The 15,087-nt window shown below is 54.4% G+C and overlaps 1 protein-coding gene across 1 annotated transcript in view; it reads left to right on the top strand.

Annotated features, from left to right (window-relative positions):
• Nucleotides 1-11,663: 11,663 nt before the first annotated feature.
• Nucleotides 11,664-15,087, top strand: part of LOC128814333 (gamma-aminobutyric acid receptor subunit gamma-4) — a 36,057-nt gene continuing 32,633 nt past the window's right edge. Inside the window, exon 1 of the mRNA XM_053990078.1 lies at nt 11,664-11,767. Coding sequence (XP_053846053.1) covers nt 11,712-11,767 — 56 coding nt within the window. The 5' untranslated portion in view covers nt 11,664-11,711. The remainder of the gene's footprint in view (nt 11,768-15,087) is intronic.

Below are 15,087 nucleotides of genomic sequence, written 5' to 3'. Positions count from 1 at the left end.
CACAGGAAGGATTTTCTCTGCTGGTCAGGAGTCACAAAGAGCATTAACAGCTTCTTTTTTCCTCCTGCAAACGCAGCTCCAGCTTGACTCAGGGATTCTTCTGGCCTTGGCAGCTGCCTTGGATCCTCACAGCCCCTTGGAAGGTGGTCGAGAGGAGCCTGGGTTGTTGTCCTGCCTGGTAACTTTTTCTTTTTTAACACAATTTAAATATGGGTAGCTAAATTCTCTCCATGAGACGTGTCGCACAGACTCTCCTAGACTAAGGCTTGTTGACTTTTTCCTTCTTTTAATAAGTTTTTGATGCAGTGAAACAGCTGGGAAAAAAAAAAAAAAAACAAAAACAAACCAAACCCTGACGATGCATCCAGTGGCAACACATCAGTTTTCAAAGACGTAGCTGCAAAAAAACCCAAGTAACTGTAGCTACTGCTTGTGCCATAAATGAAAAGTAAAACCAAGATAAAGCCAAGAGAAGGAAGGTGGCATCAGGATGTTCCTGCTAGGGAAGGAGAGACCCCAGGAGACCCAGTGCCCTCGTTGTCATGCAGCCACGGGCACAGCCATGAGCTGTGTCCCCTGGCACGGGGATGTCAGCAGTGCTGCCACTTCCAGCACTGGCCTCTCCACAGCACTCTGGGGTTGATTTATTTTTTCTCTCACAGATCCAGCCGCCAAGATCCTAAAACAGGTCAGGCATATGGGATCATGGCATGAGCAAACCCGGCTGGCTCGAGCTCAGATTTATAAGAAACTTGGTTGCCTTTTTATTTATTTTTTTTTTAACCTCTCTCTTACAACTCCAACCAAAGCCCAAACATAAATTATGGCAACCAGGCACTTATGGGATCATGGCATGAGCAAACTTGGCTACTTGGCTGGCTCGAGCTCAAATTCATAAGAAACTCAGTTGCTTTTTTATCTTTTTTTTTTTACCCCCCTCTTCCAACTCCAACCAAATCCCAAACATAAATTATGGCAACCAGGCGCTTCCTGGTGCCTGCAGCTGCTCAGCAAAATTGACTTTTCCATCAGCGCTGCCGCTCGGAGCACAAACCTGGCAGCTGAGCACCGGACCCAGTTGGAGCCCTGCTTTTCCCATTCAACAAAAGTTCAGCCAGCTCGGAGCATTTCAGACTCAGCGAATTATTTTCTGGCAAAACCGTGGGTTTATTGGGAAATTTCCGGCTGGCTCTAATTGGGACAGCTGTTAAGGCGGCAGTTTTCACAAGAACTGAGAGTGGCTTTCAGATGAGCACAGCTCTTAAAACGGCTGCTGCTTTGATAGCTGCTCGTTGCCTTTCTTGTCTGATTATTGGGCTTAGTATCTCCCTGCAAGCTTAAAAAAAAAAAAAAAGCAAAAGAAACCACTTTGCCAGCCTCATCTTTCTCTTCTCTTCACCCAATATTATCTCCTGCTCCTCCTCCTACTTCAAGGAGACTCTGTCAGTTTGAATTTGACCCTAAATCTGAGCTTTGCAAAAATTAATGTGCAGAGCATTTCAGATTAAGAGAATTTCTCTCTCTCTCTCTCTCTCTTTATTTTTTAGCCCCTCCAGGGCTGTTGAGAAGTCAGAGTAAACATTTGCCTTGTTGCTTTAACATGGGTGATCCTGCCAAGAAAATTAACGGGGCCCATCTCCACGAAGAGAGAAAACTCATCTCCTTCTGACGGGGGCACTGAGAGACTCGCTGGCTTTCGGTAATGACTTTGGTTATATTTAATTGTTTTTCTTTCCTAATCCCACATACATTTTTGCTATTTAGCGAGGAAGTTGAATAAAGCATATGAAGGTTCATAAACAGCTAATTCAGTCCCAGAGTCTGTGAGCTGGAAATTCTATGTCCTTGAGGGCTTGACGAAGGCCCTTGATAAAACCAGATTGAATCTTGCTCTGATCTGCTGGGAATTCCCACCAAAGCCACCTTGCTCCCCACATGGCAAGGGGAAGACCTGGAGCCCCGGAAGCCCCAGGAATGTCCTGCAATACACATCGCAGATCGGAAAATTGCTTTGGAGCAAAGCGAGGAATGGATTAAATTTGGTTCATATAGAATCAATTTTTTTTTCCTTAATATGGCTTTCCAGTGAAAGAGGAAAAATGAAAAAAATTCATCTTGTCATTTCAGTATGTTGTTCAAACCAAAGCAGTGGTTCTTTTTCTATTCTTTTATTTAAAGAAAGTGAGGTTTTAAATGAACAATGGTGTGCTGAAGTGGAAAAACTTGAAACATTTAATTTAGAACATGGATCAATGAAACATTTTGGCATTCTTAAGCAAAAGATTTTATTTCAAAACAGGTAGGGAAAAAGTGCTTTAATTGCAGCTGGTTTTGCTTGGACTGTGGTTTCGTTTGTTTTTCTTCTCATTTCAACTAATCGCCAAATTCTGCCTATATTTACCAATTAATTTGATGCCCCGGGGCTCTGTTGTGCACCAGATTTGTGGTTCATTTGAAATGAAAAATCTTTGCTCGCAAATCACGTGTATACAAGGAGCTAATGAAGGTCCCCTGACTTCTGACTCCTGATGTGCAAGGTTTTTTTGGTTGTGCCTCCTGCCAGTCTCCACGGGCACTTCTGCTGCTGCTCACAACTTGCAGAAACACGCACGGCCAGCACCATCCCTCTGCTTTTTCTCACCAGAAAAGGTGCCCGGGACCTACGAACTCACACGGTGCCTCCAGCTGCCAACCACAGCCCCACCCCGGGGTGGCAGAGGGAAGGAATTTAAATCAAGAGGAGACAAGTTTATATTTAGAGCTGGGGGTTGCTCCTTCATCAGATTACGGCGGTTTTAAGTAGGTCAGGCGGGAGACCCGAGATATCCGAGTCCCCTTCAAAGGCATCCGTCCGTCACTTATTATTCCAGGCATTTCCCTTTCACTCTGCCTCCCCTTCACAGCCCTTTGTGGCTGCTGCTGGGCTGTGCTGGCTCTCGCTGTCCTTCCCAACACTCCTTCCTTTCATTGCCTTTCCCACTCCTCCTCCCTCCTGGCTCTGGGACAGCCCTGGGGACAGCGGTGGCCTCAGCTGTGTCACCGAGCCAAGGGGCGCCCAAGGCCACTGCTCTGGGGTGCAGCGGAGCAGCTGGAGGCCAGAGGGGAGGCTGCTGCTCTGGGCTGCTCCTCACAGCACCACGTCCTCCCCCAGCTGGGTTTTTAACCTGGGCACTCGTGGGGTTAGGTAAAAGCCAGCAATGATAGCAATAAAACCACCCAAAACGCCAAAGAATTCCTCAAACCTCCCTGTTCAGCCCTATTCTGGGAAAACAATTGCCTGCCCTATCAGCCTGAGAGCACCTGCCTGCTCTGCCCAGCAGCCCTGGCGCTCAGGCCAGTTTGCCCTGTAATCAATCCTAATAATAAAGATTCCGAGCACACCCACGGCTCTTCCCGCACGCTCCTGGGCTGCCACACAAACAAATGCACACGAGAAGAACGCGGGGTGCTGTCACAGGGCTCTGGGATGCTCAGGGCCTGTCACCTCCATTAGCCACAGAGGCTGAAATCCCCTCCTTCAGCACGGGCAGGTCTGACAGGGGCGAGGGGATGGCAGAGGAGCAGACCCTGAGGCTGCTCCTCCAGCAAACCCTTCAGAATGCATTACGTTGTGCTTGCCCAGCTGACTGGGGTTATTTGAGTGCTCATAATTACAGATTTTGCTGGGTAGTGGCAAGGACTTGGCACCTGAGAGAAGAGGGGCTTGGCTGGTGATGGGCAGGTCAGCAGTGCCCTGTGTCACCCATCCCAGCCTCCCTGGGGCTAGGGATGGAGCAGACCCTCCTGTTGGTCACCCTAACACATTCTCCAGCCCAAACCACCACCAAGTCACCCCCACCTGGATTTTTTTGGAGCCATATTCTTTGCTCATTCCCAGTCTATTACGTTGTTCAACTCTCAGTGGAATTTTTTTTTTTTTTTTAAAACTCAAGGCCTCCTTCAAGCTGATCACAAGGGAATGCTGAGTGCTTGTTTTTTAATATTCTGACAGGTGCTATTTTGCTATTTGCTTGTGATGATTCAGGACATTTGCATGTCTTTGTCCTTAATTAAAAAGCACTTCACCCTTGCTGCAGGGGCATGGAAGATTTTTCTTGATCTATTCGTTTTGGGGGACTTTTAATCAACATATCCACTCTGTAGATGCCTCTCTGAGAGGGGGGTGAAGCAGTGTGGAGAGCTGCGTGGGTGTAATTATGGCTTACTCTTTTTTTTTTTTTTTTTTTTTTTTTTTGTGGGGCGAGAGAGAAGGGTGAATTTTACTGCAGTTGAAAGGCATTTTCTGACATCCTCCTGGAAGACAGGAGTCCCCTGTCCACCAAGCACATGGGCAATGACAAAGGCAAAATTTGCTGCAAAGGCTGGAGCTGGCAGAGCTGCCTGGGGAGTCAGCGCTCTGCCTCCCTGACACAGGCTCTGGCCAGGAGCCTGCAGACAGACTGTCCCCCAGCCTGCAGCACCTTCTTTAGACCCCACCCTGCTTGCACAGCCCCTGCTTGCTCAGCTCATCTCCATCCCTGCAGTGCAAAGCCCCGGGGCTGGGCATGTCCCTCTGCAGTGGGTGGGACAGAGTGTGTGCCCCGTTTTCTGCACGGGGGTGCACTTGGAGCGTGCCATGGATGATCCTCGCTCTCCTCCAAACACAAGCATTTTTTTGCAAGGTGAAAAGGCAGCACCTTTCATAGCAAGGCCTTTTCAAATGGCAGCACGTGTTGCCTTGGGCTGTCAGGGAGGCTAAAAGTGAGTTTGGAGGAGGGGATTCAGCAGCAGCAGCTCAGCCCGCGGTGACAAGTGCAGAGTCTGAAAGCAGCTCCCACTGTAGGAACCTCCCAGGCCTTAGGGGAGGATATGAGGGGAGGGGAGACCCTTCCATGGATGTCCCTTGTTTGGGGATGAGAGGGTGCTGGCATGGGGCTTCAGGGATGCTGCAAGGCAGCGGGATGCAGAGGGGTGAGGCAGCAGGAACAAGGGGCTGCTCTGCCCTGGCTCCTTGCCCTGATGATGGCACCTAGGCAGAGGCCATCAGCCCGAGGTAACCCCTTTCATCCCCCCAGGACAGGTAGTTTCTCTGCAGGTGTTCCCACTTGACTGGATCACTCTTGCAGGTGGGGCAATGGAAAGGGGCTGCAGACCCACCTGGAGCCCCTCCTGTGCTCTGTCTGACCCTCACCCCCATGGGGAAATGGGAACCAGGATCAGCCTTGGGGACCTGAGCCTGCCAGACCAAAGAGACCCCAGGGAAGGAGTCAAACCCTGTGTGCTGACATCCCATAACTGCTCTCTGATATTCCTTAACATTCTTAACACTTCTTAACACTTCTGTCTCCTCCTAGAAAATACCAGACTGAAAAACAGCTCCAGCAAGGCTCAGTGTTTATCTGTTCTGCTTTTCCAGGCTGGGGAGCACAGGCTCGTGGGAACCTTTGAAGATTATTTCTCTTCAGTTTTCTGAAGAGCCTTCAGCCTCCTCTTGAATCTTTTCATTTTGCCTCCTTTCAACGCATCGGCCCGATTTCTCTGAGACTTAACAGCAATGAACAAGATTAAGATTGGAGCTTAGAGAGTATTAGGAGACGATCTCTCCTTCCCTGACGTGCTGGCAATTGCCAGATCCTGGTGCCAGCATCCCTCTCCTGGAGAGGCTCCGCGTGCAGGCGTTTCTGCTCCAGGGCAGCGCCCGGTGTCGGCTTCTCTGCACTTCAGCTGCCGCTGATTGCTGCAGGCAGAGGGGCTGGGATGGAGCTGGGAGCCAGAGGGGAGAGGGATGGTGGGTGCTGGACACAGCAGCACTGGCTGTTGGTGGATGGGGTCTGGGTTTGCACATTTTGGAAAGGAAAATCCTGGAGCAGGTACCTGCGTGAGGCTGCCACGCAGCGCAGCCCCGTGCAGCACAGGGTTGATCTGGGTCAGTGTTTCACGGGGGATCCTAGAGCTGAGGAACAGAGCAGTGCTGGCATTTCCCCATGAACTCCTGTGAGCATGGACTGAGGAGCACCAGGGATGCAGTGTCGGGGGAAAGGGTGCAGATGGAAGTGCCAGCAATGGGCAGAGAGCTCTGCTCTGCCAGGCACACAGGGTGGGACCACACCCTGATGGCAGGACCATGGGGGGCTCTCAGGGCTGCTGTGGGTTCAGCTGTGCTGCTGTGTCCCACCGGGGCCAAGAGGGCACGGAAGGAGAGGCAGTCCCGTTGATTCCCCCGTCTGGGAGCAGATAACAGCAGCGCAGCACGTGCTCCCTTCTCCCTGCACGAATGATGCTTTGGGGCAGGGCTGCAAGAGGATCTGCCAGGCTGCTCCAGGGAAGGAGCAGCCGCTGCCCCTGCCCTGGGCCAGGTGTGCTGCGAGGCCACACGCTGGATGGGCAAAGTGCCTCTGGTCTGCCAAGCCTGTCCTCAGCTGGTCGCCGCCCTGCTGAGCTCTTGCTCATGAAGCCCTGTTGGGGTGGCACTCAGGGCCACAGTGCCGCGCTCCCAAGCACTGCCTCCCTAAAAACAACAAAAAACAGCCACTCCAAAATGTGTCCCTCGAGTTCTGGCATTTGAGAGAGAAGGGCATCTCCCTCTCTTGCACAGGAGACACTGGAGCTTCATGCAGGAGAAATTAAAGAGGCCTAGAAAATGCCTACGAACTCCCAAGAAGGAAAGAGGCGTGAAAAAATGGGCTTGCTGCAGGCAACCATCACAGAGCTTCAGAGTCAGTCCCATCACAGACAGCTCAGAACAGCTCCTGGGACCCCAGATCAGGCAGCACCTGCCACAGGAGGGACTGTGCTCTGCCTCAGCTCGGGGAGGAAAGCTGCTTTCCCTGGTTTCTCCGCTTGTCAACAGTCCTGCATTATCCTCGGGCTGACAAAATGTCAAACTGCCAGCAAACCACAGAGCCGGGCGAGAGGAGAGCGCAGCGCCGGGCTCGGATCAGCTGCGGGAGAGGGCTGTAATTGAACATCCACACTCGGACACAGATGAGCAGTTCCCATTATTTACTGGTGTATAAACATTCCTGAGCCACTGGAGAGAGAAGGCATTGAAATCCCCGTGCCCCTGGGCAGAAATGCCTACAGGTATTAACAGCAAAAGGCAACTGTGCCTCCCTCTCTCCTTTTCTTAAATCCTTTGGGTCAGCAGGTGCTGCTGTGGCCTCAGCTGTGCCCTCAGGGCTGCAGCAGGGGAAGGGCTGGGCAGTCATTGCTGGCCACGGGGTTTTGATGGTCAGCACCACCTTCCACGTGTTGGCTCTGCTCTGAATCCCAGCCTGTCCTCGAGAGAGCCCCAAGTTTTTCCCAGCTGTTGAGCAACCCTGGAATCACTGTGCCAAGAAGAGTTTGCATCCCAATGATGGATTTTGTTGGATCCGTGACCTTCCTGGCTGCTTTCCCCCTTCCCTGAACCGTTGTGGCATGGGGTCACAAGGAGTAGTGGATCTCCATCCAGAAGCAGCCACGTTTCTGCAGAGAAGAGAAGCAGCTGTTCCTGCTCCTGCAGCTGCGTGTCCCCAAAGTTTGTGTCAGCAGTTGCACGGTGTTTAAAATAAGGATGGGAGTTATTCTGGGGTCTAAACTACCAGCTCATGGTCCTGTGCTGGACGTATCACATCAGATGTACACATGCAAATTCCACTTGAAAAAAGTATTGAAATACCTGGTGCTCAGGTTTGCTGAGGTTTTTCCCTTTTTTCTGTCAAATGCTGCCAGTTCTCTTCCCCTTCCCAACCTTTCCCACGTACATTTTCTCTTTTTGCATTTCCATCCCTAGGAGAACTGTAACATGCTAAGCCCTGGGCTGGGGAGAGTTTCAGAAAAGCAGATCCATAAAAGCACAGGAAATGGCACCTTTCCCATCCCCAAGGTGACAGCAAGAGCTCTTCTGACACACAGGATCAGATCACCTAGCATTTGGTGATCTCTTTCCACTAAGAAACTAATTTTGAAGAGGGACTGCCTGAAATGGAAGGAAAGTAGAGACTCCTTTGGGCCTGGCACGGTAGCAGAGGATGAAGGTAAAGTTCTTGCTCCCGTCAACGCTCTCATCACCCCCGGGACAGCTTGCACCAGCTCCTGCTACGGCCTGGGCTGTCCTCCCACACCCTTCACTCTCCTTGGAAAATATTCACGTCACATTTGTTCAGGCTCCAAAAACATTTTTTTAATCTGTCAGCACTGCAAGTTCACTCCAGCACCTAAAAACCGAACTGTGCCCTGTCTGCTTCATCTATCATTGCTGTCTGTAAAGGTGGGGAGGCAGAGCCCAACTGAAGCTGTTATTGATGTCATGTGAGCCCAGATACAGCATCTGCTGCTGTGCCTGGCGAGCCTGAAAAAGACAAAACCAGGGTTATGTTGAACAAATGCCCTGGAAGAGTAAACAAATGTTTCTCCTGTGCAGGACATGCCCCAAGTCAGAGAGCAGGGTCAAGCCTTATGCAGGGTTTTCATCCTCCAAGTTTTGCAGAGGGATCCTCAGCTGTCCTTCCCCACCTCATGCAGGTCTGTCAGCGTGCTCATCCTCACGGGTGCTGCTGCAGGAGCGTGACCAGCCCTGCCCTGCCCCGGAGCACACGGCCCTGGCCGTGGGGAGAGGGCTTGGCCTGACCCTGCGCTGCCCCCGGGGGATGCTCTGGCTCCGTGACAGCTCGAGGACCAGTTCAGTGCCAGGAGGACAGAGGACATCGAGGACAGTGGCTCTAGCTGTGCTCTGTCCTCAGCCAGATGACGTGGAGAGTGAGGGAGGAGGGGGAAGGCGAGCTCACCTCCATGCAGCCCTTCAGAGCAGTCTGCTGCATGGCCCTGGCACTGCTGCCTGCCAGCGCCCTGGCAGCTCCTTGTCCCGGAGTGCCCAGCTCTGCCAGCAGTGCTCTCAGACCTGACCTGTTCCTGCAGAGCCCCGTGGGACCTGTCCCTGCCTGGGGTCCTCCAGTCCTGCTGCAGGTGCTTCTCCACCCTTGAGAGAGACAGAGCTCTGTGAGGGAGATCGTGCAAGTGCCAAGAGCCTGAGCTTTCTCAGAAACGAGCTCCTGAGCACCTTGGGATAATAATTTTCCCCACTTGTATCAGTTTTCCCTCTGATGTAGCCCAGAAGAAGAGCAGCCTCCTCAGGCAAGCTGTGACCAGCACTCTGCAGGGGCAAGAGGTGGCAGAGCTTTGCCTCCTGCCTTCCCCTGCTGCTCCAGCCTGAGCCCCAAACACACCCCCAGTGCAGGAGCAGGCAGCACTCACCCCAGAAAGGGGCTCTGAGAGAGCACCGAGGGGTTAGGAAAGGGCTGCAGATGTGCCCAGGCTCATCCCTCCGAGAGCACTGCCATCCTTGCAAGGTTTGGGATCCTTGGGCCAGAGCTGGAATGGTCTCCTTGTCTCCCAGAGCTAAGTCCTGCAGTGAGGGCTGCACAACCAAACCCTCATTTGCTGTGGCAGCTTGGCTCCCCAGGCTCTGGGCTCATGAGGACTCTGTAAATAATAGGTTTTATTAGTTTGCCAGTTAAACTGAAATACCAGAAGGGATAAAAAACATCTTGAATAAAACATGGCATCTCCTGTTTAAGTTTCGAATCCCCTGACAGTAGACCTCAAAACAAATGTCTCTTCAAAGTGGAAAATAGGGCCTGCTCCCTCCCAAAACATAAGAGCAGGACATTTTGTCCTTCTCAGCATCTGGACTGAGGGTGGTTGTCCTGGTCAGAACCAATCATGGTGAATTTGAAATGGATTTCTCCCCAGCTGAGCCTGTGCTGCTGATAAATAAGGTGTTTGCTTGAAAAGCAGTGCCCTTGCTCTCCAACACCATCAACAGGCTTCACTCTTGTCCTTGGTTCCAGGGAAAGACTCAGCACCAGTTACAAAATGAAACCCCTGGAAATGAAGAAGACCAGAGAGGAGAATTGCTTGGCAGCTCCTGGTGCACAAAATCTGCCTGGAAGAACAGCACCATGAGGGGATGCTGTGATTGCCTAACATTTCCCAGCCCATCTCCACTGCTCTGAGCACAGCCCTCGCCAGATCTCTCAGTCCTCAAGCAGCAGAATGGGGTAGCCAAAAGAAATCAGTCTTGTGAATTTCCCCACATCCCACTTCACATCCTGCGTCTTGAGGGGGAGCTGAGAGCACATATATGAACCCCTGGATTTTCTGTGGTCTGCTCATGACCAGAATCCTTGACAGCTACATCTTCCCTGCACCTATTCTTGCACCTTTCCCAACTTCAGCTTCATCTGCATCCCTGAAGAACTTCTGGAACAATCCATGGCTTTGAAGCTTAAAGAGCTCTTTCCACCTTCACTACTGCTTTGATATTCGCTATTTACTCTTTTGACGTGTTTCCTCTAAACTCTGCCATCCAGAGCTGGCTTCTTTGCATGAAGTAAAGGCAACATCATCTGTAGCTGCTTCATTCCAGGGAAATGCCATCTCAGGGCCCTGATGGCTGCAGCTGCCTCTTGTGGCTTTGGGGCCGCTCAGATCTGACGCTCGAGGGCTTAAGGTGATCATTGCAGCAATCAGCAAGGGAGAGAGCCTCGGAAAACCACCCAGGTGTGCCGCTGGTACTGCTGCTTGTGCTCCTGTGGCATCCCCATGGCCACCCAGACTGGTCCTGGCTGCGAGCACTGGGTGTGCCTGGGCAACGGGAATCTCCCACCCTGAGCAAACGAGGCAGCAGCACCAGAACGCTGCAGATGGGGAGCAGAGGAGTGATTTTCCCCCTGCTCGGGTGACAGGCCCAGGAGTGAGAGCAGAGAGTCAGCTCTCAGTAAAAGGGATGGTCCCGCTCTGGCCCAGAGGAGCTGGATTTGCCATCAGAATTAGCAGAGCTCCGGGAGATGCAGGGCCAGGCCTCTCTGGGGACCTGCTCCTGCGCCTCTGCCTGTGACTAAATAAACAACAAGGCACAATTCTTGGGACCTCGTGTAGGTCTGACAAACTTTGTTCTGAGCGGCCCTCACCCAAAGCTGCCCAGGAAGGAATCTGCTACTCCCGTTTGCCACTCGGATGTCAGTAAATAAATGCCCGAGTGCAGCTTGGCAAAGCCTGAAGGCAAAGAGTGACAGGCTGGGAACCCACGGCCCACCCGCTGTCCCACGGCCCCTTCCCACACACCCTCCTGGCTGTTTTTGTGGGCAGCAGCCCCAACAGGTGGGAAAAGACCCTCTCCGGGCTGCATCTCGCTGGCAGCTCAGCCCAGCGGGGCCTGACGCCTTGCGTAATTTAGCAATAATTACCCACTCTTTCTTTTTTTAGACAAACACCCCAACTGTTGTGCATGGGAAGGGAAGGAAAGGAGAAAAAAAAAAAAAAAAAAAAAAAAGGCGAGTATTAAGAGAAATCAAACGCCTTGTTACGCAGAGGGGGAGCGAGAGCTGCTCGCACCAGCTGACGATGCTCGCTCCCCGGCAGCGCGGCTCCGGCAGATGCGCGGGTGCCTCTCGGCGCGCCCCCCCGCCGGCGCTCAGCCCGGGGCTGCGGGGGAGGCCGGCCCCTGCGCGGGGCGGTAGGAGCCGCTGCCAGCCCCTCCCCGCCGCGGCCCGGAGAAGAGATGCCCAACTTTGCGGTGCGCGGCCGGCGGCGCGGAGCGCGGGGCCGCGCGGGCGGCGGCGGGGCCGGAGCGCGGCGCAGCGGGCAGCGGGGGGGCCCCGTCGCCGCCCCCGGCCCGGCCCCGCGCTGAGCCCCGCCGGGCGGGCGCACGGCCGCCGCCGCCCCCCGGGGCCGCTGCTCGCCTCGCAGAGATGCCCGGGACGGTGCTGCTGCTCTGCCTGGCCCTCGGGCCGGTCCTGCGCGCCAGGTGAGTCCCCCCCTCCAGCCCCCACCCCCGCCGACCGGGACGCCCCCTCCCCGCCTCAGTTTACCCGTCGGGGCAATGGAATGGGAGGGGAGGGGGTTGGAGTCGCAGCGCCTCTCCCCCCGCTCGCCAGCCCGGCTCCAGCGGGGATTTGGCACCTCCGTGCCCCCAGCTGCTCCTTCCAGCGGGTCCCGTCGCGGCAGCACCGAGTGCCTGCGTGTCCACTGCACCCCGGGCTCCCTCTCCGCCAGCCGGAATGGAGAGGACATCCCGTTTTCCACCCTGCCGTCACCCCGCTGGCTAATCCTGCCCGGGACCGAGCCCCTTCCGGGGGTGCCCGGAGCAGGACCAGAGGGAGCTCGGCACCTCCGGGGAGCTCCATCCATCACCGGGGCATGTCCACGTGGAGGCGGGCTGGGTGGGAAGGAGCTTGCGTCCCCTTCCTTGCACTCCATCCCAGGGCCCCCGAAGCCCCCGCAGGGTGTGCAGCCTGGCAGCGGGAGGGCAAAGCGGGCTCCTGCCTTGCCCTGCTCTACAGGTTGGCCGCAGGTCGCGGCTCTGGGTGCCGGTGCCAGCCCGGTGCCAGCCCGGTGCCAGCCCGGTGCCCCCAGCGCGCTGGGCGAGGAGGCGAGCGGAGGCAGGGGCGGGCAGGTGGCGGTGCTCTCCCAGGGACAGCCGTTCGTAGCGCTTTTCTGTAAACAGCGTTGAAAGAGCCCACGCACAAGGGGGTTTCAAGTTTCTTTTTCCTTTTTTTCTTTTTTTTCTTTTTTCCTTTTTTTCTTTTTTTTTTTTTTTTTTTTTTTTTTTTTACAATTCCTAGCCCTGCTGATGAGTTTAATGGCTAGATGGGGAAAGAACATGTTGTCAGCAGATTGTTACCCCCAGGGCTTGGGGGAAGAGGGATTTTACTGGCTGAAGCTAATTGGCAGAATAAGCCGCCTTAAAGCCGATCAAATCCCATTACAGATGCAGTCAGGGACAGGGAGCATGAATCCTGCTACTAATGGTCTGCCCTGCCAGTGCTTCCCGACCCCGGGGGTGGGCACAAAGTCCATCCCTGCCATGGTCCTGCGTGGCTTGGCCTTCCCAGGGTCGAGGAGCAAGAGCTGCCCCACTGCTCGTGCCCTGACACCATCCTCTGCCGTGCCCTGACACAAAACCTCCCGGGGGGAGATCCGTGCAGGTGCCAGGGGGCACTGGAGGGCTGAGAGGGGGATGGATCCGTGGTGGTCCCGGTTCCTGTGCCCCACTGTCCCTGCAGTGCATTGCCACGAGCCTTGCATTTCGAGAGGGTGACTTGTAAGCTGCAAGATCACATGGAGCAGTAATTAAATCATGCATTCACATACCCTTGAGCAGGAATGTTCACCCCATAGCTGGCCCGGCCTCTCTTCTGCCCAGTGCCTCAAGTCTGCCTCAACCCTGAGCCCTGCTTTGCCAGGAGCAGTGGTTGGGGGGTGGGCATGATGGAGTGGGAGAGGAACCCTGTGAGAGGAGAAAAAAGAACAAGTTATATCAGGGTCTTGCTCTGCCTTTGCTGCATTTTTCCTGGATGCAGTTGTGGAGGGTGAATCTGCTCTTCCCTATTCCTCACGGTGGGTGCTGGGGTGAGGAGCTCTGTGAACAGAGCTCTGTGTGTGAGCTCTTCTCCCGGTGCAAGCAGCAAGACCCTTCCCCTGGCACTGGAGCGGGCTGGATGCTTGTTGCCAGGTGATTCAGCACTCCCCAGAGGGTCCCCCCAGCACAGAGACTCATTCAGCAGCCTTTCCCAGGGCACTGCCTCGGCTGGGACCAGGGCAGCCAACTCTGAGCCCTGCAGGCAGGATCCCTGCACAGCATCACACCAGATGCTGGCCTTGGCGGGTGATTGAAACTGGACCACTGGGGCTTCACGGAGTGTGTTGTCAGAGGTAGGAAGACATGTGAAATGGGTAGGGGGCAGTTAGAGCCCCCCATCCTTAAATCCTCTGCCTACATGTAATTCAGAGTCGTCTGCCTCGACACCCCAGTGCCTACAACCCAGGAGGCACTGGATGGGTGACTAGAAGGACACATTAGCATGTGGTGATTAGGGCTGACCACAGTGCTTTTCAACCAAGGGAAATGTTATTCCTGCATTTTGCTGCTCTCTTTTCCTTGGGAGCAGGGAAGGCTTTCAGCTGTGTTTGCAGCAGGGCTGGATACAGCCCGGGGATCTGCATCTGCGCTGGGAGGGTCCTGCCTCGGGGCCACCACCAGCAGTGAGTAACAGTGGGTGTGCATCCCAGCCAAGCGCCGCCAGCTGCCCCAGCAGGCAAGGAGCAGGAGCGTCTTCAAGGGTTTGTGGCTCTTGCTGCTCTTCTCCTCCTCCTGCCAAGGGAACACCTTGGCAGACAGCTTGGCCACTGGCGGGGGGAGCTGGGCACCAGCTCTTCAGGTGACTTTCCCCAGCAGCGTGTGTTTGGTGCCTCAGCCAAAGAAGGAATTAGGGAGCCGAGGCACGGCTCTGTCCTGCTGTAATGCCACGGGCTGCCCAGGGAGAATTGTCCAACCTCATCCATACATGTGAGCACATCCGAAAGGACACCTCCCTGCCGTGCCAGCCTCCTGCTCGGGGCACCAGCAGGAGCTGCCATGGCCCTGTCAAGACCGGGGATTTCCTTGCAACGCCCCCAGTTCTGTCCTGCTATCACCCCCTGCCCACCTTCTGCCCACACTGTGGCCCAGCCCCATGGCCCTGCTCTGAGGAGGGTGTTCTGGCATCTCAACATGCAGAGGTGAGGAAACACGGCTCTGCCTTTCCCCCTGGCTGCACAGAGACATATGAGAACTGGCTGTCCCCTGTCACCAAGCCAGCCGCCCTGTGCCTGGAGACGGAGCTGCCAGGCCAGCAAGTGTTCACAGCACGTTGGGGATCTCTGCAGGTCTGCAGTGTGACATTTCCATTAGCAGCTGGAGGGGGCATGCACATGTCACCTTAACACCTCTTCTCTGCAATGGATCTTGGGCTCTTCCCTTCTCAGTTTAAAGTGGGGCCACCAAGAAGACAGACCAGGGAGGAGGTACTGGCTTGCATGGGGTGGCATGAGAGTTACACTCTTGACCAGCAAGGGCTGATGTGTGTCTGTGTGTGCTGATGTGTGCACAGGCACTCAGAAAAAGCATATTTTCTCCAGCAAAAGCTGACTTGCTTATGCTAAGATGGCTTAGTATGGTTTAGTCGACTGGGATTAGCTGCATTAGCAAAAAGCATATTTTTGGTGGTGTCCCTGCATCTGTAACAGGGATGTGACTCCCTGGAAATGCTATCCCAAGCCTTAGTGTGTTAATCAGTGACACTAAAT

Source organism: Vidua macroura, chromosome 14, assembly GCF_024509145.1.
Source record: "Vidua macroura isolate BioBank_ID:100142 chromosome 14, ASM2450914v1, whole genome shotgun sequence".
Lineage (NCBI taxonomy): Eukaryota > Metazoa > Chordata > Aves > Passeriformes > Viduidae > Vidua > Vidua macroura.
Note: the sequence above shows the minus strand (reverse complement) of the source record. Positions and strands in the feature narration are given on the sequence as shown.